Raw genomic sequence first — 25,941 nt, forward strand, 5'->3', positions numbered from 1 at the left:
GATTCTCCTACCTCAGCCTCCCAAGTAGCAGGGATTACAGGCACGTGCCCCACGCCCAGCTAGTTATTATTATTATTATTTTTTTAAGTAGAGACGGGGTTTCACCATGTTGTCAGGAGGGTCTCCATCTCCTGACCTCATGATCCGCCTGCCTTGGCCTCCCAAAGTGCTGGGATTACAGGCGTGAGCCACCGCGCCCAGCCAAGAGTTAATTATTTTTAATTAAGAGAGGCAATAGCGAGTGAGGTACTGATTCACCTTCTATTTCTGCTTTGACGGTTTAACAAGAAAGAAAATGTGAAACGCGATCTTGCTTGCTTTGGGAGCAGCACCCACTGAAGCTACTTGCCAAGCTTGAGGGTCTTCCTGGCGGCTGCCCTCCACCCCTGCCCCTGCCGCTCAACAGCCTTGGCCTTGCTGGTCTCTCCCACCCCGGGCTGGGGGCAGGGCGTGGGGGGCACCACCCCTGGCTGTGTTGGGACGGGCCCAAGGCCGCCTGCCTGACCACAGCTCTGCTGCAGCCTTCCCTGTGGACGATGCCGTCATTGTCAGCCACATGTTCAGCTCTAATTCTCCTCTAGTTTCTTCCCTTGTTTTCCCTGGTGCTTTCCTCTTTCAGGCTAATAAATGGGCTCTTTGGACTATTGTAGTAGGTGAGTGGAATTCTAGATAATAGACGAACCGTTATTAAAAACCTTCCAAACTGATTTTGTGTGTGTGTGTGGTTGCCATTCTAAAACCAAGTAGGAAAACAAGGTCTTAAAGGGCAGTGAATGCTCTTTTGTGTGAAAAACAAAAGATTTAGGAGCTACTGCCAGAGGTACCAGCCTCTGGCTTTGGAGCTTGTGTCCTGGGTCCTGAGAACCTGAGAACACAGGTTAATAGGTGCCTCTTGAGACCCTGGCAGGGGGTTTGTTAGCTGGGGAGGCACAGGCCACTCCTTCATGGTGCCCAGGTGGTGGCCATCCCTGCCCCGTGCAGGGCTGTTTGTGCCTCAGTAATCAACCGCATTGCTTTCATTTCCTGGCGTGTGAGATCACTGTTGAGACTCCATAACTTATCACTTTCTAGATGATTCTTTTGAGGTCAGGATTGCATGAGCTGACATGTGTCTGTGTGACGTTAGGGTTGGCCAACGGTCCAGATGTGCTGGAGACAGACGGCCTCCAGGAAGTGCCTCTCTGCAGCTGCCGGATGGAAACACCGAGGAGCCGAGAGATCTCCACTCTGGCCAACAACCAGTGCATGGCTACCGAGAGCGTGGACCACGAAGTAAGCATGTTTGTTTTCGTTTAAAGCAGCCACAAGGAGTGCGCGAGAAAGCCCAGCCCAGCAGTGGCCCCCGACAGCCCCCTCGAGGGCGTTGTGCTGCACGGCCAGGGAGGGAGTCTGAGTGGGTGCTGCACAAAACCAATCGAGCAGATCCCAACAGTGAAATCGCGGCAGATGATGAAACACAGGTCTAGAGCTTCTTAAAAAGGAGGATTGTGTAGACAAGTTCTTTGAATGAAAATGGCCTGTTGTGTTTCTCTTTTATGATCATGATTTTGACAAGGTTTCTCCTACCTTGCTATAAACAAAGTGAGTAGATTGAGGCAGGAGAGTCACACCCAGGGGGGCCTGGAACTGCCCAGAACTGTGGTTCCCTGCAGGGCAGGCCCCGCAAGGGCTGGGCCTCGGCCGCCTCTCTCCTTTCACCGGGGATCACAGACTCAGAGGGTTCAACACGCCCCGTCTCTGCTGCCTCTGGGACAGGAGAGGGGGAACGGGCAGAGCACAGATGGAATTAATGTTTTCTGAGAATTTCTCCAGTTCTTTTTAACAAGATTTCTTTCAGCCCTTAGAGCCTCGTGACCATGGCTGGCCATGGTGAGGGTCCGAGCAGGAGGCTTGTTGGCACCAGGCCGGGAGGCACCACGTGCAGTGACACTGCTCGGGTGTCTGGCTGCCCCGGGTTTGCATTTGCTGTGGCCGAAGTCAGCACATGGCCATTAGTGTTGTCTGCTTCCTGAGGGGTGTGTCAGGCTGTCGCTTCAGTGAGTTTCCTGGTCTTACTGGCCAGCGGATCCATCTTCAACTCGACTGTTGAGTCGTAGCTGCGCGTTGTAGAAATAAGTGAACTATGAACAGGACAACCATTCACATAGTAATGCCGGGCATTATTCCAAGCCTTTTGCGTAGGGAGCTCCTCCAGGTCTCACGGCAGCCTGTGCAGCATCGGCCATCGCCCAGGTGGTACAGGTGAGGCCTGTGAGAGAGGCCAAGTGGTGGCTCCAGACTCAGCGGCCTGCTGTGGGGAAGGCAGGAATGGGAGCCTCCTTCCAAAGGTCAGGCCCGACCGCTGTGTCAGGGAGCACAGGCAGCACCCCGGGGGAGCGGGCCGAGCCCTGGAACAGGCCAGTCAGTTTCGCTCACGGCCCTCACCCTGGTGCCTGTTTGCGTGGCTGGGGTTTCTGATTCAGCAGGTCTGGCCGGGCTGGGATTTTGCTTTTCTAAAGCGTTCCCCGTTTATCCTGATGCTTCTGGTCCGGGGACCACACTTTGAGAACCACTGGTTCTCCTCCTCCTCTTCTCCATAGGTGCTAGGCAGGGTGCAGTGGAGGCAGGCCCCGTTTGACACGTGCTTCCCTGTGGCTTCACTGTCTGTATCTCCAGTGCACGGCATTTACTCAGACTTCGACACCGGTGTTGCTTCTGTCTCACCCCAGCCTGGCGAGGCGCCGTCTGCTTCACGCCTCTCGTCTGTGGCACGTGTGCCCAGCGGGCTCCCCATGCGACGGCTTTTCCCAGCTCTGAGTGTTCATGTCACTCGCTGCATGTCCCGCCACACTCAGCCCCTCCGCAGAGCCCCTCGCTTGTTTTAAAAGAACTTTCCATAGTGAGAAGTGAGGGCGCAGTTAGCTCGGAATCCTCGAGTCAGCCTCCTCTGTCACCAGTGTTCTCCCCTCCACCCTCCTGTCTTGGATTTGAACTACTCACTATTTTAAAGCAAACCCCATTTTACTACTGAATAGCGCAGTATGTTTTTATTGACATCAGAAAGGGACCGTTGTTCTCACTAACAGCAGGGCTTTTTCACATGTGACAAAAATAACAGTTTCCTGTTATTATTTAGTGCCTAGTCCACGGTCAAAGGTCTGTTGACAAAATGCCTGTTACTTTTTTTTTCTCTTTCTAATTGGATCCAAACTAGTTCCGTTCCACTCATTAAATCAATCTGCTGCAATGTCTCTTAAGTCTCTTGTGTTTCTTTTACCCAGAACATTCTCTCTGTTCCCCACTTCTTCCCATTTACCATGCTGTTGGCTGAAAGAATCTGGATTCCAGATTCTGGACTTACCTCATAACCTTCTTGTATTGTTTAAGTCATTTGCCTTAGTTCCTATAGCCTGAAAGTTAGATCCAAAGAACTGGTTTACATTCAAGCACCTAAGATTTTTATTTTATGACTTAATTCTGGCGAGAATGCTGTGGAAGTTCGTGTGCTGGGAGTGGTGCTGAGAAGGCTCTGGGTGTCTGAGGCGGCTGCCTGTCCGCCGGAAGGCCGCACCGTCCTTGGTGACCACTGCCTGCATCCATTGTTTCATTCAGAGTTGAAAAATGGTGATTTTGCTGTTCTGTCATTCCTCCTGCAAGTGCAGGCTGGAATTCTTTGGTACGGAAGAACTTCCCCACATCTGCTAGGGCTGGTTGGTATCTCTGAAACAAGCTTCAGCCGGGATTGGCAGAATAAATAGCTACTTGTCTTTGCAGAGTAATGAATGGGTGCTCTCACAGCCTCTGGTGGTATCCAGAGGGCTTGATTTTGCTTCTCTCTGCCCCTCTCCACCTCCCTTTCTCCCTTAGCGTTCTTAAGAACTCATGGTCTTCTCTGTATTCAGTGTGCAGTAGGCTTTTTTTTTTTTGTTTAAAATTAAACAGATCCCTTGGGCTCTGACTTATTTTTTGGATAGAAAACTCAAAATAATTAAATTAAATTAAGCGTAGATCCTGAAGACCATACAAAACACACATTGGGCTGAACAAACCTACTTCAGCTAAGCTCTGGTAAACACTGCCAAGGTGGAGAAGGGAGTCTGACCCCGGCCCCCCCGCCCCCCTCCGCCCCTCCCCCCTTTACCCCTTCCCCCTCCACCCCTCCCCCTCCACCCCTCCCCCTCCACCCCTCCACCCCTCCCCCTCCACCCCTCCCCCGGCCTGCCCCTGTTCAGGTTCTTCCCCGGCAGCCCCGCCCAGCGGCCTCTGTCCTGGTTCCCACAGCGCCCACTTCTGGGGGCAGGTTCACCCTTTCGGTTTGTAGCTTCACCTGCAGCGCCGCTGCCCATCTGTCCTTCAATTTCTGTATTGTTCCCCTTTTTTTTCTTTCAATGTATCTGTTGAACGACCCAGGCCGTTGGAAGCTTCAAGGCTCCCATCATCTGGGTTCTGTGAATCCGACACATAGGCTGCAATTCAGCAGGTTCCTCTGTGTTTCTTGCAAAACCTGCCAAAGCCGGGTGCAGTGGCTCATGTCTGTAAAATGGGAGGTCGAGGCAGAAGGATTGCTTGAGCCCAGGAGTTCAAGACCAGCCTGGGCAACATGATGAAACCCCATCTCTTAAAAAAAATTAAACAGTCTTACAAGTTTGGCCCCTTTGTAAGATGGAGTGTGGGGTGGGTTTAGCCCAAAATGAAGGGCCATGCTGCCTGGCTGTCTCACTTTCTCTGATGTCGGCAGCAGCTGATGCTTAACACCTGCATTTGTTGTTTATTCACTGGAGGTTTCAAAATGGTGCTGATTTTATCATTTATTATTCATTGTTCACTGGAATGGTTTTATAGAGAGACACGTCTCAGGCCAGGCACGGTGGCTTATGCCTGTCATGTCAGCACTTGGGGAGGCCGAAGCGGGCGGATCGCTTGAGCGCAGGAGTTTGAGACCATCGTGGCCAACATGGGGAAACAGCATCTCTACTGAAAATATAAAAATTAGCCACTTGTGGTGGTGGCGCCTATAGTCCCAGCTACTTGGGAGGCTGAGGCAGGAGAATTGCTTGAGCCTGGGAGGCAACAGCTGCTCTGAGCCTCAGTCGTGCCACTGTTCTCCAACCTGGGCGACAGACCGAGACCCTGTCACACTGAGCCTCAGTCATGCCACTGTTCTCCAACCTGGGCGACAGAGCGAGACCCCGTCACACTGAGCCTCAGTCATGCCACTGTTCTCCAACCTGGGCGACAGAACGAGACCCTGTCACAAAAACAAAAAAAAAAACAGAAACTACCTGTTTTGTTTCAAAGGCTGTGCTGTCTGACAATTAACATCGCTACTCAGCTTTCTTTTGATTAATGTTTGCATGGTACATCATTTTCTACCCTCTTACTTTTAGTCTGTCTCTGTCTTTAAATTTAAAGTGGCTTTCTTGTAGACAGCATGTAGTTGGATTTACTCTTTTAATAAAGAAAATTTTTACTTTAATTTTCAAGACCGGGTCTCACTTGGACACCCAGGCTGGAATGCAGTGGCTGTCATTGCAGCCTCCACCTTTGGGACTCAGGTGATTCTCCCAGCTGAGCCTCCCGAGTGGCTGGGACTACAGGCATGCAACACCACACCCAGCTAATTTTTTGTATTTTTATTTTGTTGAGATGGTGTCTCACTATGTTCCACAGGCTGGTCTCAAACGCCTGGGTTCAAGTTATCCATCTGCCTTGGCCTCCCACAATGCTGGGATTGTAAGTGTGAGCCACTGTGCCCAGCCTACTTTTATTTTCTAGAGACAGTGTCCACCCTGTTGCCCAGGCTATGCAGGTGCAGCCGGAGCTCAGTGCAGATTCAAACTCCTGCACTCAAGCGATCCTCCTGCCTCAGCCTCTTGAGTAGCTGGGATTGGAGATGCCGCCATGCCTGGTGGTTTTGCTTTTTTTTTTTTTTTTTTTTTTTTTTTTTTTTTTTTTTTTTTTTTTTTTGAGACGGAGTCTCACGCTGTTGCCCACGCTGGAGTGCAGTGGCACGATCTCGGCTCACTGCAAGCTCCGCCTCCCAGGTTCACGCCATTCTCCTGCCTCAGCCTCCCGAGTAGCTGGGACTACAGGCGCCCACAACCGCGCCCGGCTAATTTTTTGTATTTTTAGTAGAGACGGGGTTTCACCGTGGTCTCGATCTCCTGACCTTGTGATCCGCCCGCCTCGGCCTCCCAAAGCGCTGGGATTACAGGCGTGAGCCACCGCGCCCGGCCGGTTTTGCTTTTTTATCTAATATAGTCATGTACTGCGTAACAGTGTTCGGCCAACAATGGACTGTATCTATGAAGGTGGTCTGATAAGGTTACAGTATAGGTTGAGATCACTTACTCAAAATGCTTGGGACCAAAAGTGTTTTGGATTTTGGAATATTTGCATTATACTTAACAGTTGTGCATCCCAAATTCAAAAATCTGATAGCTGGGTCTGGTGGCTCATGCCTGTGATCCCAGCACTTTGGGAGGCTGAGGTGGGTGGATCGCTTGAGGTCAGGAGTTCAAAACCAGCCTGGCCAGCATTGGGAAATCCCGTCTCTACCAAAAATACAAAAATTAGCGGGGTGTGGTGGCGGGAGCTTGTAATCCCAGCTACTTGGGAGGCTAAGACAGGAGAATTGCTTGAACCTGGGAGGTGGAGACTGCAAGGAGCCAAGATCTCACCACTGCACTCCAGCCTGGGCGACAGAGCAAGACTCCATCTCAAAAAAAAAAAAAAAAAAAGTTGATATCCAAAATGCCTCAATGAACTTTTCTGTTGAACGTCATATTGGCCCTCAGAAAATTTTAGATTTTGGAACATTTTGGATTTCAGATGTTTGGATTTGGGATGTTCAACCTGTTCTGTATTTTTAGTGCACAGTTTTTGTGATCATATATGTTTAGATGTACATATACTTCCTGCTGTGCTACAGCTGCCTGCAGTATTCAGTATAGTTGTGTTTGTACAAGTTTGTAGGCCAGGAGCAACGCTGGGTACCGTAACCTGAGTGTGGAGTGGGCGACACCATTTAGGCTCGTGCACGTACAGCCCGTGATGTTCAAACACAGCAATCACCCAGTGACACGTTTCCCACAACACACCGTGATGTTTTGTGAGACATAACTGCATCACAGTCCCTTCGTTAAGTTGATATATTTAGATTATCTCCATTTAATGTAATTATTAATATAGTTGGATTGCAGGCTAACATCTTAATAGTTCTTCCACTTATACCATCTGTTGCTCCTTTTTTCTTCATTTTCTGGGTTTTTTTTTTTTTTTTTTGAGATAGAGTTTCGTTCTTGTTTCCCACGTTGGAGTGCAGTGGTGGGATCTCACTCACTGCAATCTCTGTCTCCCAGGTTCAAGTGATTCTCTTGCCTCAGCCTCCCAAGTAGCTGGGATTACAGATGCCCACCACCACGCCCGGCTAATTTTTTGTATTTTTAGTAGAGACGGGGTTTCCCCATGTTGGCCAGGCTGGTCTCGAACTCCTGAGCTCAGGTGATCTGCCCACCTCGGCCTCCCAAAGTGCTGAGATTACAGGCGTGAGGTGCCACGCCCAGCCCTTTTCTGCATTCTTTTGAATTTAAATTTTTTGTGATTCCAATTTGTTTTAATATTGGCTTTATTATTTGCACTGTTTTCATTTATCAGTCTCCCTCCAACAATTCATTATACCACACTAACATGCAGTGTAAGAATCTTAACAACAGTGTGGTCCAATCCTGTCTTGTATCTTGTTTCTGCATTTTAATTTTACATATGCTAAAACCCTACAGTATATTGGCTATTATTTTTGCTTTAAGTATTTTTTTAGTTTGATTAAACATAAGAATAGTTTAACCTTCATCTTAAACATATCCAGATCTTTATTCCTTTGTATCCAAATTTCTGTCTTCGTGGTATTATTATATTGTATCTAAAGTTTTGTTTTTTGTTTTTTTTTTTTTTGAGACGGAGTCTCACGTTTCCCAGGCTGGAGTGCAGTGGCGCGATCTCGGCTCACTGCAAGCTCCGCCTCCCGGGTTCCCGCCATTCTCTTGCCTCAGCCTCCTGAGTAGCTGGGACTACAGGCGCCCGCCACCGCGCCCGGCTAATTTTTTGTATTTTTAGTAGAGACGGGGTTTCACCGTGGTCTCGATCTCCTGACCTTGTGATCCGCCCGCCTCGGCCTCCCAAAGTGCTGGGATTACAGGCTTGAGCCACCGCGCCCGGCCTAAAGTTTTTCCAATAACTTTTTTTTGGTGGCACAAGGCTGTTGAAAATAAATTCTCGCCGGGCGCGGTGGCTCAAGCCTGTAATCCCAGCACTTTGGGAGGCCGAGACGGGTGGATCACGAGGTCAGGAGATCGAGACCATCCTGGCTAACACGGTGAAACTCCGTCTCTACTGAAAAATACAAAAAACTAGCCGGGCAAGGTAGCGGGCGCTTGTAGTCCCAGCTACTCGGGAGGCTGAGGCAGGAGAATGGCGTGAACCCGGGAGGTGGAGCTTGCAGTGAGCTGAGATCCGGCCACTGCACTCCAGCCTGGGCGGCAGAGCGAGACTCCACCTCAAAAAAAAAAAAAAAAAGAAAAGAAATTCTCTCAGCTTTTGTTTGTTTGAAAAAGTTATTCTTTTGCCTTAATTTTTCAAAGAGACTTACTTCCAGGAATATAGAATTCTGGGTTGGCAGCTCCCCACCCCCAGCCCTTAGAGAGGCTCCTCCAGTGCGGCCTGCATGGTGTGTGATGAGATGCTGGCGGAACTTCCTATCTCTGCTCCTTTGCGTACTGTATGTCTGTTTCTGTGTCTGCCACCAGTATTTTCTTCGGTTTTCAGCAGTTTGAAAATGATGTGCCTAAGTGTGATGGGTTTTGTTGTTTTGTTTTGCTTTTTTGGTGTTTATTTTGTTTAGGTTTCGCTGTTTCGCTGAGCTTCTTGGATCTTTGGTTTGACCTCTATTTATGTTTAAGAAGTTCTTAGCCAGCTCTTCTCTCCTCTCCTCTCCTCTCTCCTCTCCTCTCCTCTCCTCTCCTCTCTTTGCCTCTCTTTGCCTCTCTTTGCCTCTCCTCGCCTCTCCTCGCTTCTTCTCTCTTCTCTCTTCTCTTCTCTTCCTTTTTTCTTTTTTTGAGGCAGGGTCTTCCTTTGTCACCCAGGCTGGAGTTCAGTGGCATGAACACGACACAGTGCAGCCTCAGCCTCCTGGGCTCAAGCAATTCTCCTGCCTCGGCCCCACAAATAGCTGCGTCTACACACTTGCGCCACCACGCCTGGCTAATTTTTGTATTTTTAGTAGAGACAAGGTTTTGTCATCTTGCCCAGGCTGGTGTTGAACTCCTGAGCTCAGGCGATCTGCCCGTCTTGGCCTGCCAGAGTGCTGGGATTACAGGTGTGAGTCACTGTGCCCGGCCCACTTTATTTCTTCAGCCTTGGTTTTTGTTTTTTTTTTTCTTTCTGGGATTCCTTGTACACAATGTTAGATTGTTTAATGTTGTCCCACAGCTCTTCAATGCCCTCCTCTTTTTTTCTCTTTCCATTTTAGTTTTAGATAATTTATCTTGGCCTTTAAAATTATTCACCAGTTCTTCCTTGTTGAGTATACTTATGAGCCAGTCAAAGGTATTTCTCTCTGGTACTGTTGGTTTCTGGTGTTTTATGCTGACGTTCTTGGAATTCCTGGTCTGTAGTACAACGTTTCAGTCATCTCTGAGTGTGCTTCTGTTGATGTTTTTCTCTCTTGATTGGGGATTCAGATTTCTCTAGTGCAAGACTTTTCAACCTCAGTATTTTTGATGTGTTGAGCCAAGTAATTCTTTGGGGTTCGAAGAAGGGGCTGCCCTGCTCATTGTTTGGTGCTGAGCAGCATTCTGTTGGACACTAGGTACCTCCCCCAGCTGTGACAGCCATAACTCTGTCACCTGTGCTCCCGGCCATAGGGTGCACTTTCCCTCCCAGCCAGCCCCCTTGTTCAGCAAGACAAGGATCCATGTAGGCCTCACACCGAGGAGGCTTCCCCTGGTCTCCACCTTCCCTGCCTCCTGTGAGCACCAGGAGCCAACCAAGGAGAAGAGCGAGCAGCGGGGCTCACTCCCGGGGGCTGCAGCCTCCAGGCTGTGTCCTACGGGGGGGAGGCACTCACGGCTGCCTGGATTGCCTTTCCGTTCTTGAGTGACTTTGTTTTCTTTGTTTTCCTTAGAGCTAATCATTGCCTCCCTATTTATTTTTTGGTTTCTGTGTACTTGTTGTAAACCCATTCCCAAGCTGATGGAATTGCACGTTTGTATCCTCAGACACCAATTGCTGGATCACGTATCTTCGCTTTACTCTTTTTTTTTTTTTTTTTTTTTTGAGACGGAGTCTCGCTTTGTCGCCCAGGCTGGAGTGCAGTGGCCGGATCTCAGCTCACTGCAAGCTCCGCCTCCCGGGTTTACGCCATTCTCTTGCCTCAGCCTCCCGAGTAGCTGGGACTACAGGCGCCCACCACCTTGCCCGGCTAGTTTTTTGTATTTTTAGTAGAGACGGGGTTTCACCATATTAGCCAGGATGGTCTCGATCTCCTGACCTCGTGATCCGCCCGTCTCGGCCTCCCAAAGTGCTGGGATTACAGGCTTGAGCCACCGCGCCCGGCCTACTTTACTCTTATCTTGGTGGTACATAACCTTTAGTTCTTAAGACACGTTGCTCAGAAGATAACTGTTTTGAGCCTTTGAATTCTGAAATGGTCTCTCTCATGTCACGGACACTGTGGCCCTCCAGTTCTCCCCTCAGGCTGTCTCCATCTTCCTTGTCTTTTTTTTTTTTTTTTTTTTTGAGATGGAGTCTCATTCTGTCGCCCAGGCGGGAGTGCCGTGGTGCGATCTCTGCTCACTGCAGCCTCCGCCTCCCAGGTTCACATGGTTCTGGTGCCTCACCCGCCTGAGTAGCTGGGATTACAGGTGCTCACCACCACGCCCGGCTAGTTTTCTTGCATTTTAGTAGAGACGGAATTTCCCTATGTTGGCCAGGCTGGTCTCAAACTCCTGACCTCGGGTGATCTTCCCACCTCGGGTTTACAGCTGTGAGCCATTGTACCTGTTTATCTCCCATGTCTTTGAGCATAATCGTGCTAGTGTCTCCCGAGAACTCTTCTCTGTCTGCACATCTCGGTGCTCCTCAGAGTCCTGGTATTGGCTGGTTGGCTTTAGTCCCTGTTTTTGTCTTAGCTCACCACACACGAGCACCTGCTGGACGACATGGTCTTACCAAGGAGACGGGGGTGCTGGGGTGCTTTGGCTGCAGCAGTGCTGTTCCCACCTTTGGACTTTGTTCATGTTTGCTTGGGCAGCGAGGGGCAGAGAGGGTGCCGCTGGGCAGGAAGGGAGGGTCCCCATCTGCAGACCCGAGCTGCACTGCAGAACAGCTGGGATGAGTCACAGGTGACCCCGACATGGAGGCTTTTGTATCTCGCCTAGGAGCAGGGCCCACAGTGCAGCCTGGGTCTGGTTTAAACCAGATCCAAGGAAGAGGAAGGAAGGGAGGGCATTCCCACAGCCAATGAAAGGCCAGCCCAGGACAGCCGCACACCCCGCTGTGTCCTAATAAGCCCACCCTGCAGAGCCCGTGGACCCCGCAGAGCCCGTGGACCCCGCGGAGCCCGTGGACCCCGCGGAGCCCGTGGACCCCGCGGAGCCCGTGGACCCTGCAGAGCCTGTGGGCACTGGGTATTAAATGGCTCTGAGAAAGTGGTACCTGTGTTCCGCGGTATAATGGTTCTAAGGTTATATGGAGTATGATTTGTTAGCAATGCATGTGGAGTTATTTATGGCTAAAATGGCATCATTTTACCCCTAGGTACTTGGTTATATATTCCAGCACACCCCTCCAAGCACAAAAGGTTTAGGGGATGGCTTGAACGAGAAGGGAAAATACTGGTAATTTTTGAAATAAGGCACGGGCACATGGGAATACATTTTACTTTTGTCTCTATTTTTGAAAGTTTTCTTAACAGAATAATAAAACAGTGAGACACTAAAAAAAGAAAAGAAAAAGCAGGAAACCCTTTTGTAGCGGTGGGCTTGTGTGGAGAGTGAGCTCTGTGGCCACCTCTGCAGAGGGTGACCCCTCACCTGTGCCAGGTGGGGCGGCTGGCTGCGTGGGCCTTGTCTGAGGCTCCGCCTCGCCTGCTCTGTGTTTGCAGCAGCTCAGCCCCTGCCTCCGGAGCTGGCCCCGATTCTTTAGCCTTTCCAGGATTCTGCTGGTGGGGACCCACCTGCAGGCAAGCAGGTTTGGGTTATCTCTGCTTTGCCAAGTCAGTGCCTATTTCAGCTGCTTTCTGTCCTGAAAGCACAGCTCCTCCCCTCAGTGGGCTCCTTTCTTGTTCTGGTCCCTCCTTCAGGGTCCGGTCAGCAGCCGGTGAATCTGTGCCCTGCCCTGGCGGACCTGGGGCGCCCCTCCCACCCATGGTGGTTGACTACCCCTAATGCCTCTGTGTTTTTCCCACCTTGTTAAAGGATTCTTTGTTTTATCTCTTTTTTCTCAACCCTAACTGGATCCCACTGTCATTTATCTGACGTATCCTTCCCAGAACATCTCCTTCCTTACGTTCTCGTGCCATTCTGCCTGGACCCCCGACCCCGCAACTCCCTTCTCTGTTTCCTTGTTACACAGCACAGAGCCAGAAACATACAGCGTTATCGATTTTTATGATTGTATAAATAATGCATGCTGATTGTAAAATAATCCAGATACTACATACATGCATGAAGAAGAAAGTACAAATCACTTGTTATTCCAAAACTGAGGGAATCATTCTTAGTATTTTTGTATGTCCTCCCAGACTTCTGTGTGTATAATCACATTGAATTTTTTAAAATAACTTGTTTTTCCTTTAATGTAAACATTTTTCAAAGTCAGTAGCTACAAGTGCTCTGCAGCCGCTGGTCCTGAACCAGGGATTCACGCAGACGCACTTGGTGGTGGTGGTGTGGAGGGGGCACTTTTTCAGGACGTACATGCGGTTCTACGCCTTTCAGGTCCTGTTCCATAGGTATGGGGTGGTGCGCAGACTGTCTTTTAAAAAATCTCCTGGATGGTCGGCCGGGCGCGGTGGCTCAAGCCTGTAATCCCAGCACTTTGGGAGGCCGAGACGGGCGGATCACGAGGTCAGGAGATCGAGACCATCCTGGCTAACACGGTGAAACCCCGTCTCTACTAAAAAATGCAAAAAACTAGCCGGGCGAGGTGGCCTGTAGTCCCAGCTACTCGCGAGGCTGAGGCAGGAGAATGGCGTAAATCCGGGAGGCGGAGCTTGCAGTGAGCTGAGATCCGGCCACTGCACTCCAGCCTGGGCGACAGAGCGAGACTCCGTCTCAAAAAAAAAAAAAAAAAAAAAAAATCTCCCGGATGATTCTAATACAGCCTCATTTGGGCATCGGGAAGTCTCTTGCTGGCTTCAGGGTAGATGATTTATGCCACCTGGGCGTGCCCTGCAGCCACTGTTTTGCAGGTAGACAGGTTGGTTGCTCCTACTTTTCTGTTGTTGCAAAAGCTAGGTCCTTCTAGATACATGTTTGTGCACTTAATTATGTCTTCAAGTGGAGTCTTAAAAAAAGATTATGTATTTGCAAGCTTTTTGATTCATGTCTCCGAGTTGCTTGCCATGAAGTTGGGACAGAACTCACAGTGATGGTGTGTCGTCCCTGCAGACCCCACAGACACCAGCTTTGCAGTGTGCCAGACCAAATGACCAAATGGGAAGAATGTCAGAGGCTTTTTACGTTGAATTTCTTTGTGTAATTTCCTTTGGGGGCATTTGTAGTTCTTCTTTTGTGAATTGTCACTCAATTCTTTGCTTATTTTTGGGGGGCCTACTTCTTGTTTTCTTACTGGCTGTCAGAGAACTCTCCATAGCAAACCAGTAAGGCTTTGTCCGGTGCGCTCCAGAGTGCCTGTCATCCTGGGTGCCCTCAGTGCTTTCACCTCCACAGGCGCCTTCAAGTCCTGGTCCTCTCAGAGCCCTCCACTGACCATGTCCCTCAGGCAGGCCCCGCACTCTGTGTTCTGCCCCTTGCCCTGTGTGCAGGTTCCTCTGGCTGCCCCGGAATCCTTGGGGCTCCCATAGATTCATTATGCCGTTGCCCACTGCTGACCTGTGATGGCCTGGACTCTCCTGCCAGGTGTCTGTTCCTGTTTCCTTGGCACCCAGCCCAGAGCCCCTCTCGCCTCAGAATCTTCCTTGACTTCTGCCAGAGTTGAGCAGCTGGCCCTCTGATAGGCACATATGAGCGGATGCGGTCACGCCTGGCCCCCTGCATCTGGTGGGAGGGGGCGCACCAGCCCCCCTGGATCTGGTGGGAGGGGGCGCGCCTGGCCCCCTGGATCTGGTGGGAGTGGGTATGCCTGGCCCCTGGATCTGGTGGGAGTGGGCGCGCCTGGCCCCTTGGATCTGGTGGGAGTGGGCGCGCCTGGCCCCTGGATCTGGTGGGAGTGGGCGCGCCTGGCTCCCTGGATCTGGTGGGAGTGGGCGCGCCTGGCCCCCTGGATCTGGTGGGAGTGGGTATGCCTGGCCCCTGGATCTGGTGGGAGTGGGCGCGCCTGGCCCCCTGGATCTGGTGGGAGTGGGCGCGCCTGGCCCCCTGCATCTGGTGGGAGGGGGCGCACCAGCCCCCCTGGATCTGGTGGGAGGGGGCGCTCCTGGCCCCCTGGATCTGGTGGGAGTGGGTATGCCTGGCCCCTGGATCTGGTGGGAGTGGGTATGCCTGGCCCCTGGATCTGGTGGGAGTGGGCGCGCCTGGCCCCCTGGATCTGGTGGGAGTGGGCGCGCCTGGCCCCTGGATCTGGTGGGAGTGGGTATGCCTGGCCCCTGGATCTGGTGGAAGTGGGCGCGCCTGGCCCCTTGGATCTGGTGGGAGTGGGTATGCCTGGCCCCTGGATCTGGTGGGAGTGGGCGCGCCTGGCCCTCTGGCCCCCTGGATCTGGTGGGAGTGGGCGCGCCTGGCCCCTTGGATCTGGTGGGAGTGGGTGCGCCTGGCCCTCTGGCCCCCTGGATCTGGTGGGAGTGGGCGCGCCTGGCTCCCTGGATCTGGTGGGAGTGGGCGCGCCTGGCCCCCTGGCCCCCCGGATCTGGTGGGAGTGGGCGCGCCTGGCCCCTGGATCTGGTGGGAGTGGGCGCGCCTGGCCCCCTGGATCTGCTGGTTGTGCAGATGGTGGGCGTCTCCGTCTCTGGGCTCCCTGTGTGTCCCCGGGGCTGGCAGACGTATAGCAGGTACCCACAAAGCCAAGCTGGCCTTGCAGCGCTCGGCTCAGTCAGTCCACACCTGCTGAGCAGCTCCTCTGTGCCTGCACTGCCCAGCGCCTGGTGGAGGGAACGCTGGCCTCTCGTGACTCTGACACTGACCACCAGTCTTGTCTGATTGCAGTTGGGCCGGTGCACAAACAGCGTGGTCAAGTATGAGCTGATGCGCCCATCCAACAAGGCCCCGCTCCTTGTGCTGTGTGAAGACCACCGGGGCCGCATGGTGAAGCACCAGTGCTGTCCCGGCTGTGGCTACTTCTGCACAGCGGTAAGAGCCCAGTCGGGCGGCCTCTGTGCCCTCCACAGGCTTGCTGTCTGCTCGCTGGTGCTGGTTCCTGTCCTGTGTCCACCTGCTGTCGGGTGGTCCAGCAGCTTGGCCCAGGTCTGGTGTCTGTCTGGAGGTCTCCAGTGTGTCACAAGCCCCTCACCACCGCTCTTGAGCCCCAGTGCCTTAGACACTTTCACCCCCAACCCCCATTTCCCTCCTCCTGCCTGCAAGCCGCTTTCAGAGATGACTAGGACGGTGTGACCTGGACTTCCAGGCCGGAGGAGGGAAGTAGGGGTTGGGGTGAAGGTGTCTTAAGGCCCTGGGGCTCGAGAGCAGTGGTGAGGGGCTTGTGACGCACTGAAGACTCCAGGTGGAAGCTGTACTGAGGACGTTCACCCCCCATGACGAGGGTGTACAGAGCACACAGCTCCCGGCAGAGGCAGCACCACCCTGCTGTGCCCTGGGCTGTTTCTGCTGGGATCTTGGGTCATCAGTGACTTCACTGTCAAACATCTGTGCTCAGCCATGCCCAGGGCCCCCTGAGAATGGGCTGCTTCCCTACGGAACTCCCTTGTGTGGGCACCCTTGTGCATGTAGGGTGTGAGAGCGTGTGTGTGCGTGTGCACATCTGTGTGAGCCTCTTCCTGTCAGCGTCTGTGTGTGTGTTTGGGTGTGAGCTTCAGGCACCCAGAGATGCCCTGCTGCCCCTTTGTGAACCTGGGCCAAGAGCTTCCACTTTTGGGGGCTTTTCTTTGGACTTCACACCTTGCATGTCGTCCCCATCTTCAAACATCCTTTTTTTGCTTCTGCTACATCTGTTTATCTCTGACTTTCTGCAAGAAAATGCTGTTCTTATGGCTGTGTGCCCCTCCCCGAGGCTCACCTGGGTCTCCAAACCACATCTGCTGCACTGCCGGGCACGGGGGCAGCTCCAGCTGCCTGATGCTGTGCCCTGAGGTTCTGTCGTCTGGCCCTGTCCCTATCCACCCTTTAGAATAGAGGCCTTCTGGGCCCTTCTTTAGGCCTTCTCTTTGTGGGCAGCCTCAGCTTTCCTGGGCCTGGGTGGGTCGGAGGCAGCCAAGTGACCTCTGTCTGGCTTCAGCTTCCTCTCTGTGGGGCGAGAGCACCGCGGGAAGCATCGTTCCTCCTTCTTAACGATGCCTGGGGCCAAGACTGGACCCCACCCCGACCCATGGCTCACTCTGCAGACCGCCCGATGTGGGATGCGGTGCCAGTTTAGTAGTACTTTATTTTTCCAAATACTAACCCCAATTAAAACAAAAAATTTTTGTTGTCCTCCCATTTTTAGGGTAATTTTATGGAGTGTCAGCCCGAGAGCAGCATCTCTCACCGTTTCCACAAAGACTGTGCCTCTCGCGCCAATAACGCCAGCTATTGTCCCCACTGTGGGGAGGAGAGCTCCAAGGCCAAAGAGGTGACGATAGCTAAAGCAGACACCACCTCTACCGTGACACCAGTCCCCGGGCAGGAGAAGGGCTCAGCCCTGGAGGGCAGGGCCGACACCACAACGGGCAGGTACCTGGCACAGGCTCTGGCTGGGCTCTCCAGTCGTTCACCTGAAAAGGTTTCAGTTGTTATTTTAACATGATTGCTTTCTGCTGTTTTTCCCAGAAGTCTCTGAGCTGATGCTGATGCTCATGGTGATTTCTGACATTTAAGACACTGAAATTCATTTATTGCCGTTTGTACATACGTCGCTCTCTTTCAGTTTGGTCATGTAGATCCATTTGCCTGTTTTGAACCGGTTTTCACAGCACCCCCATTGATGTAGCCCTGTGGTGTTTCTGTTGCCGGCACAGCCCCGCGGGTACACAGGCGGCAGAGTGGTGGCCGGCACAGCCCCGCGGGTACACAGGCGGTAGAGGAGTGGTAGCTGCTGCAGTCTGTGACTGAGTTCTGTGGCATTGAGGTTTGAAGGCCTTACCTGAAGACAAAAAAAGTATCAAATAATTAGAAGTACTCATTTTTTTTTTTTTTTTTTTTGAGACGGAGTCTCGCTCTGTCACCCAGGCTGGAGTGCAGTGGCCGGGTCTCAGCTCACTGCAAGCTCCGCCTCCCGGGTTCACGCCATTCTCCTGCCTCAGCCTCCGGAGTAGCTGGGACTACAGGCGCCGCCACCTCGCCCGGCTAATTTTTTGTATTTTTAGTAGAGACGGGGTTTCACCAGGTTAGCGAGGATGGTCTCCATCTCCTGACCTCGTGATCCCCCCGTCTCGGCCTCCCAAAGTGCTGGGATTACAGGCTTGAGCCACTGCGCCCAGCCAGAAGTATTCATATTAGACAGATATAATTGTCTTCCTGAAAGAGTCCAGTAGAAACAGCTGAAAAGTTTTTAGAGCTCAAGAGTCAGTAAGAGGATCTGATAAGAAGAGGTAGAAGCCACTTGCCTTCTTCCTTACCAGAAGTTTCCTACCTGAGAGTAAAATTACAAAAGAGATCCTTTCAAAACAGCAACAAAATCTGTTACTACCCAGCAGAACAAAAGAACTTAAATGTGACACTAATAGAAAGAAAACAAAAACTTCCTTGAAGATTATTTAAAAGAGACTCAAATTGTGGACATGTTAAGGTGATTCCTTCCTATTAACCTGTACATTTAATGCACTTTGAATCAAAATTCCAGTGGGATTTCCTTTTCTTGGGGTGGGCAGTAGACTTGATAGATTCAGCTTGAAGCTCATTCATGAGAGTGATTTTGAACCCGCTGCCTGGAAGTCTAGGAAAAGCTGCTCTAGTATTCTCAGGAAATTTGGTTCTGAATCCTGAACCGTTGTATCCAGGGACTCAGCAGACAGTAAGCAAATCCGCAACTCGCACTTAGAAAACAGCGCACTGGGGCGGTCAGAGTCGGAACAGGCCATGTTTCATGTTTTCATAAACGTTTCCCCGATTTCCTCCCACTGAAGTGCTGCTGGGCCACCACTCTCGGAGGACGACAAGCTGCAGGGTACAGCCTCCCACATGCCCGAGGGCTTTGATCCAACGGGACCTGCTGGGCTCGGGAGGCCAACCCCTGGCCTTTCCCAGGGACCAGGGAAGGAAACCTTGGAGAGTGCTCTCATCGCCCTCGACTCGGAAAAGTAAGACCTGATGTGTGATTGCAGAGATGTCTCAGGGCCTGTTTTAATCTGCACCCCGTGTTTTTCCCCATGGCGTCATTTTAGCACTTTTCAGCTTTTTGATTAATGCTGTTTATTAGAATAATTTGTATATTTTCACACTATTTTGGGAAATCATTGCAAATTACTGTCCTCTGATTATATTAAGAGCAACATGTGACACCTTTGAAGTCCTAAGTGAGGAGGTAGTCTTGGTGAGCTTCGACAAACATTTCCTGGTTGCTATTGACCCTGAACTGCCCTTAGGTCATGAGAGCAGACACTACTTCTGCTGCCTTGGCACCGTTTTCCTCCCAGGCCCCACCACATCTGTGCAATGCAAGGGTTGGGCCAAGGGGCCCTCCAGGCTTTCCTGACAGCTCGCAAAAACCCAGCCCCCCTCGTCCTCCTCTCAACATTGCCCCCCCACTGGGAGGCAGACCAGCCCTCCTCATCCTCCTCTCAGCATTGCCCCCCCAGGGAGGCAGACCAGCCCTCCTCATCCTCCTCTCAGCATTGCCCCCCCAGGGAGGCAGACCAGCCCTCCTCATCCTCCTCTCAGCATTGCCCTCACCGGGGAGGCAGACCAGCCCTCCTCATCCTTCTCTCAGCATTGCCCCCGCAGGGAGGCAGACCAGACTGTGGCACTGAGGCTTGTGTTGGCCTCCTCCCTGGAGCTCCCCTCTGTCTGCCTCCAGCCTCACCTCTGAGCCTGTTCCTGAAGTGACGGTGCCATCTGCCGATGCCCACAGACCCTGCTCACCGACCAGACCCCAGACTGTTCCCAACCCCCACTTTCTCCCCCATCCCTTGGTGATTGCGTTAGTCTGCTTTTGTGTCAATATAAAGAAATGCCCAGGGCTGGATAATTTATAAAGAAAAGAGGCTTAATTGGCTCACGGTTCTCCAGACTGTGCAGGAGGCATGGTGCTGGCATCTGCTCCTTGGGAGGCCTCAGGAAGCTAGTCATGGTGGAAGGCAAAGCAGGAGCAGTAGCAAGAGACAGAGAAGGGGAGGCTCCCAGACTCTTAAGTGACCAGATCTTGTGGGAACTGACTGAGCAGGAACTCACTCACCAGGGGGAGGGATGACGTGAAGCCATTAATGAGAGATCTGCCTCCAGGATCCAGTCACCTCCTACCAGGTCTCACCTCCAACACTGGAGGTCACATTTCAACATGAGGTTTGGGAGGGACACAGGTCTAAACCATATCAGTTATCAGCTTAGTCATCGAGTTAAGGTTTCAAAGCAAAAGTGCCAGTGTTGACAGCTCTCACTGCCCCAGGCATCTTCTGTAGTGTGAGCTGTGCCCTCACTCATGACCACGCTGTGTGGGCTCATCCTGGCCGGGGCTGGTCTTGGCCGTGCTGAGCATAGATGAGGTCCTTGGGGCCTGCCGTGACCCTGTTCCCCTGCATCCTGCGCTGGCTCTGTTGTCGCGTTGTGTAAACAGACGCGTTGTAGCATTCTCCTGCAGTGACTGGGAAGGCAGTTTCTTGTTCTGCAGCTTTTACCATGAGATCTCTCAAGACTGGTGGGTTTGCACTTGGGCTTGTAGGGCTGGTGGGCAGACGTCCCCTGGGCCTTCCAGCCTTCAGCTTCACGTGGGGGACGCGGAGCCCCATGCCGACCCAACTGTTGTCCTGTGCTTCCCACAGACCCAAGAAGCTTCGCTTCCACCCAAAGCAGCTGTACTTCTCCGCCAGGCAAGGGGAGCTTCAGAAGGTGCTCCTCATGCTGGGTAAGTGCCTTCCTGCCACCCGGGCACACGCGACCGGCCCTGTGGCACTGAAAGAAGCCGAGAGCCGTTGTTACCCCTTCCTCGGAAGGCTGGTTTCATTTTGGTTTTCTGTTTGTGTGTCTCTGAGTTCTCTGATGAGTGCGAAGAGGTCGCCCACTGGTGTTGAGGCTTTTTATGGTATTCATATTCAGTTATGCAGGATGGTAGAACTATTCTCTACGAAGTTCTAATCTTTAAAAAGGAATTAGGAATGCGATTATTAAGTCAAGCAGAAATGTAGATTAAGGAAAAGCAAAACTAGTGAGTTGGGGCCCTGCTGAGAAGTGTGGTGATGACGGCAGCTGATGTGTCACCTGTGCTGATCACAGCAGCTGTGGTGTGGACAAAGTAGGCTTCGGCTATAGGTATTTATAACAGGCAAACCGATTGCATCAGATTTCTAATACCCAAAAGCGTGCTTGTTAGATCGAGTAGGTAGAGCCTTCCCAGTGATCATCTGGTCTCTGAGCTCACAGCGCTAGGCTTGATTTCTCTGACGTTCAACGTCTCTGGGTTGAAAAGGATGATTAAGAAGCCCTTTACTGGACAGTACGTCAAGTAAAAAGAAGCGAAACCATTTGCTCTTAAAAAAAGGTTTATTTATGTTGACCAGCAGTTTTTTAATCATTTTCGTCACAGACTTCACATGACAATAAGGTCACCTCACTGCTCCATTGCTCACTGTCCCCTCAGACCTCCTGGGAATTGACCGATGCTCAGGCCTCTGTCTCCGGCCTTGCTTGCTCCCCTAGGGTATGTCTGCCCTGGTCAGCTGCCTCACAGGGCCTGGGGCGGCCACGGCCAGTACGCACGGACATATAGAAGGAACCTCAGAGTTTGAGCAGGGCGGTAAAGGGAAGAGCGTGCCTTGCCGAGTTAGTTCTGACAGAGGGACCTGCCTGTTCGATTCCACAGGAGACTAGCGCACTCAATTCTCAAGTCCAGAGGATGGTGCTGTGGGCGGGTCGCGGCGTGGCTCGAGGTGGCTGTTTGTGTGGAAGCTGGTCGTTTGTGAGTGCTTGCCAGCCATCGTGACAGTCCTGAGCTGGAGTCTGTGGCTATATCTGAAATCATTAATAAAACTGTGTTTGTTCACAGTGGACGGAATTGACCCCAACTTCAAAATGGAGCACCAGAATAAGCGCTCCCCACTGCACGCGGCGGCGGAGGCTGGACACGTGGACATCTGCCACATGCTGGTTCAGGTTCGGTGGCACGGCGCCCTCCTAGGGCTCTTCACCTGCTCTCCTTTATTTTTATCAAAGCAAAATCATACCACGTTTTTGGTTCTTCCATAGAACTGTGGTTCTTCCATAGAACTGTGAAGCGGACACAGAATCAGCTTTTCTGCCCGAGTCCTGCAGGTGGATCGGTGCTTCCCACTGTTTCTTCCGGCATTTACCGCGGCCTTTGGGAAGAGCATGCTGCTGTTTGGCTGTTTCTTGATTTGCTTTCTTTGGTTTTGGTTTTGGTTCTTCACACTCATGACGTCCCCCTGGGGGAGCCAGGCACTCGGAGAGGCACAGACGCCCTTCCTCAGCCCCGTTGACTGGCTCCCATTTTGTTTAGATCAGATCATGTGTGCATTTTCAAGCTGAACCGTGTCATCTACAGGCATGTTGTGTCTGTCGTGAATCAGTGGCTTGTGTTTCTGTTGGTTGAGTTGACTCTGCCTCCTGCTAATTTATTCTGAACCGTCTGAACACTGCCCGCTTTCTCTGGGTTCAGACACACAACTCAGTTTGTCCCCCTGTGACGTCCCTTCCCTGATGCCCGTGTTGGGTCTCCTGTTTCTCAGATGCCAGGTTTGAGTCTGGTGCGGTCTGACTTCTGATCCTTTGCATGTGACCTATTACTTGGAAACTTGAGGAACTTTCCTTGAACCCCACTGGTCTGAAGTTGCACCTTGTTGTAACGTGGGTCTTTTTAGATCCACTGGGGCATTTGGTGCGTGTGCTGTGCCCTTTCAGTGCAGAAAGAGGATTTCCTGCGTGACTTCTGTGCCCGGGTCCTCACCTGGCTCAGCTCTGTCCTGGGGCTCTCGTAACTCAGGCGCGGAACCTTCTGGACCGATTTCGTGCCATGGTCTGTTTTCTTGTCTTTTGGTTCTGCCTTCTAGGCAGCGTTCTCACCTTTAGCTTCGAGCTCCTGGGGGATTTTTAACGTGTGTGGTCACATTTTCAAATCCCAAGAATTGCTTTCTGCTCTCGGGTAGTTCCTCTTTCAGTAGGCTCTTGTTCTTCCCTTAGTTCTCTGATGATATTATGGTTACTTTGAAGTTTTATGCTGCTCTGTTTGTTTTAGTTTTTCTTATCTAAAGGTTCTCCTCAAATGCCCAGTGATTCCTGTTTATATTTAAAGTAAACTACTAAAAAGCCGGTGGTAGCTCTTGCTTGCCGAGGGCTGTCAGCTGCAGGGTGATCTGCGGGCCTGGCTGTTTTGTTGGGGCCCCCGGGCCCCACTGTCTGGGATGGACCTGTCCCCTCAGACCGCACCTGTCTCTGCCTTTCTTAGGGCCAGGAAGGAGAGAGTGACGGGGCGCGCCGTCTGCTGTGCTCACACCCACCCGCTGTGCAGCTGCCTCAGTCTGTCCCCCGTTTCCGGAGTCGTAACTGATGGTGTTTTGTTACTATTTATCTGGAATGATTTTTCCCTCCTTTTTTTCTGACCTTTTTCCCTCGTTTTTGGATATATGTGTTTTAAACATAGAACTTGATTTTTATAAATTTAGTCTAACCATCTTGGTATTTTAATAGGAACTTTTAGTCCTTTATACGTAATGTCTTATATTGTAGTTTTAATTTCTAGCTGTCTCAGTCCATTTTCTCTTGCTGTAACAGAATACTTGAGACCGAGTCATTTATAAAGAAAATAAATTTATTTCTCACAGTTCTGCAGGCTGGGAAGCCCAAGGTCGAGGGGCCGCCTCTGGTGACTTCTGGTGAGGCCCTTGAGCTGTGCCTGAACACAGCCAGGAACCCGCCAAGAGGGAGATGCTCCAGCACAGCCTTGCTGCGGACCAGGCCGCCCACACGGGAGCAGGTCCATTCCTGGGGGCTGACCCTGCCTTTCAGAAAGGCGTGGTTCCATCTTCGCAGCCTCATCGCCTCTTAAAGGCCTGGCCTCCCCACCTCATTGGGGCCCCCAACCTCAATAAATAAATCGCATTCAGACCAGAGTGCCAGCCTTTTGAAGCCAGTACTTTTTGGTCGTTCTTCTTGCCGTCTTTTGAATTGATTTTTATTTTGATTGTGCCATTTCTCTTCTCTCTTTTAGTCTGGAAGTTACAAACTTTCCACTTTTTGCCCCAGTGGTTCCTCTCAGTCTCACGTGCAGACTTGACCTACCAAGGTCAGGACTGAATGAGATGGAGATGGGGGAGCCAAGCCTCGGCAGGGGGTGAGGGAGGGAGCAGCTGAGGTGAACTGGGGTCCAGTAAGCCAGGGCTTGGTGGGGGGCTCCTGGAGGCTGAAAGTGTTCCGTGAGAAGGGCTGAGCCGAGGTAGGCACTGGGGCCAGCTCCATGCAGGAGGAGCTGCGGAGGCTGCTGGGCATGTCAGGGAGAAGCAGGAAAGGATTCAGAGGCACTGGGGTGGCCTCGAGACGAGTCACGTGGGCTGTGGTTCATGGTGAGACCATGAGGGAAGTGGCTGACCTGGTGGGAACAGGCTTATGGGGGGGGTGAGGTCTGGGGCAGCTGGGGGCAGGGAGTGGGGGGTGGTCTTCTGGACACAGGCAGAGCTGGAGCGAGGGGTGGGCTGTTCAGGGCAGGAGTGATGCCAGGACATTCATAGTTGGGGCTCTGAGGAAGAGGAAGAGAGCGTGGTCTGGAAGAGGCAGGAGCTGGTGGTGTGGGGCTCGAGAGCAGATGCCGGTGGAGGGCCAGGCATTCGGCTGGGAGGCCTGCTCCTCTCCTGGGAGGCCTTGTGAGGGGTGTGGCGTGATTCTGTTCTGTTGCGGATGGACCTGGATGGGGACAAGTGTGCAGAGCCACGTGGGGGAACGGGCCCACGGGAACAAGGGCTACATGAGCGCTGCCCCGATGGCCCCAGGAGCTGGGCGAGGCCATGAATGTGGGCCGTGTTGGCCCGTGAGGGTGGGGCGTGCCGGGCCCCTGAGGGTGGGGCGTGCCGGGCCCCTGAGGGTGGGCTGTGCTGAGCCTGTTCTCCATGCCCACCGCTGGCTGTGGAGGCTTCTTGAAGACGTTCCTCCTGTGCCTGGAATTCCAGGTTGCTGGTGGTTTTCCTCAGGTCATGTAAGGAATGATGCCACTGTCTTCCGACTTGCATTCTTCCTCTTGAGAAATTAGCTTGCCACTCCTTTGAAAGACACTGGTGTTCTCTTTGGCTTTCTTTTTTAAACATTAAAAAATTAAAAATATGGCCGGGCACGGTGGCTCAAGCCTGTAATCCCAGCACTTTGGGAGGCCGAGACGGGCGGATCACGAGGTCAGTAGATTGAGACCATCCTGGCTAACCCAGTGAAACCCCGTCTCTACTAAAAATACAAAAAAATTAGCCGGGCGAGGTGGCGGCGCCTGTAGTCCCAGCTACTCGGGAGGCTGAGGCAGGAGAATGATCTAACCCGGGAGGCGGAGCTTGCAGTGAGCTGAGATCCGGCCACTGCACTCCAGCCTGGGCGACAGAGCGAGACTCCGTCTCAAAAAAAAAAAGCAAAAAATTAAAAATATATATATGGTTGCATCATGCATACAGAAAAGTCCTTAAAATGTAAACATATGGCTAACAAATCATTCTCCTATGGCCCTGACGTCCCTGCCCCCGTGAGACGCAGTGTTGCTGGCTGCCTGGACACCTGGTGGACACCTGAGTGCCCTCCCCCGGAACAGCAGCTGTTTTGGTCTCACCGCCCCGCACAGTAGGGTTCTGTTTGTTTGCGTTTAACCTTTATGCTGAGTTGTCTAGCGTGAGTTCCTTTGTATCTGCTTCCATCAGTCAGGAAAACAGGGGAGTGTAGAAACAGGACATGGCCGTGGGGCGGAGTGGCCTAGCCCTGCCGGGGCTCCCTGCTGACTGCCCGCGCTCTGTGCTTGCCTGAAACTCACCTTTGGGGAGGCTGCGTGAGGAGCACAGAGCTCTTCATTCTGTTTTATAGTTTCATGTGAGTTTAATGCTGTGAAATAAAATGATGTATTGGGAGGAAATCGAATCGTTATGTTCCTTGGTGCTGCTGTTCATCCAGTGCCCGGGGTCTGACCAGCCTGGAACCACTTCAGATTAAATTCCTAGCCTGATGTTTAATTTGATGGCCCGCCCTGCACAACTTACTGTTGCTGGTCTTAGAGGGATTTCTATTTTTTCTTCCCCTTAGAATCTAAGTGGTTTTCCTGAGATTCTCCAGGAAGAGAGCGATTGGCTTTATCTCTAGTTTGCCCTGAATCCAAGGGTGCTGTTTCCCAGGGGTTCAGCATTTGCAGGGGTGTCTCACATCTCACACCCACTCTTTGGGCAGGCTCTGGCCACACCAGTGAGGGCCTGTAGTGTCCTCTCCCTCAGGCTCCGTCTTGGCCGCGTGGCGT

The 25,941-nt window shown here is 52.1% G+C and overlaps 1 protein-coding gene across 7 annotated transcripts in view; it reads left to right on the forward strand.

Annotated features, from left to right (window-relative positions):
* The window catches only part of LOC105472004 (euchromatic histone lysine methyltransferase 1), a 228,556-nt gene that overhangs the window by 151,492 nt on the left and 51,123 nt on the right, over positions 1 to 25,941 (forward strand). For 5 of the 7 annotated variants that reach the window (XM_071078704.1, XM_071078706.1, XM_071078705.1 and 2 more), the window contains 6 exons: positions 1,127 to 1,272; positions 15,360 to 15,503; positions 16,813 to 17,039; positions 18,431 to 18,604; positions 20,282 to 20,364; positions 21,502 to 21,608. In XM_071078704.1, coding sequence (XP_070934805.1) covers positions 1,127 to 1,272; positions 15,360 to 15,503; positions 16,813 to 17,039; positions 18,431 to 18,604; positions 20,282 to 20,364; positions 21,502 to 21,608 — 881 coding nt within the window. Of the gene's footprint in view, positions 1 to 1,126; positions 1,273 to 15,359; positions 15,504 to 16,812; positions 17,040 to 18,430; positions 18,605 to 20,281; positions 20,365 to 21,501; positions 21,609 to 23,293; positions 23,582 to 25,941 lie in introns of those variants that run through there. The other 2 variants (XM_071078710.1, XM_071078708.1) reach the window with 2 other exon arrangements.

The sequence above is a fragment of the Macaca nemestrina genome, chromosome 14 (assembly GCF_043159975.1).
Source record: "Macaca nemestrina isolate mMacNem1 chromosome 14, mMacNem.hap1, whole genome shotgun sequence".
Taxonomy (NCBI): Eukaryota; Metazoa; Chordata; class Mammalia; order Primates; family Cercopithecidae; genus Macaca; species Macaca nemestrina.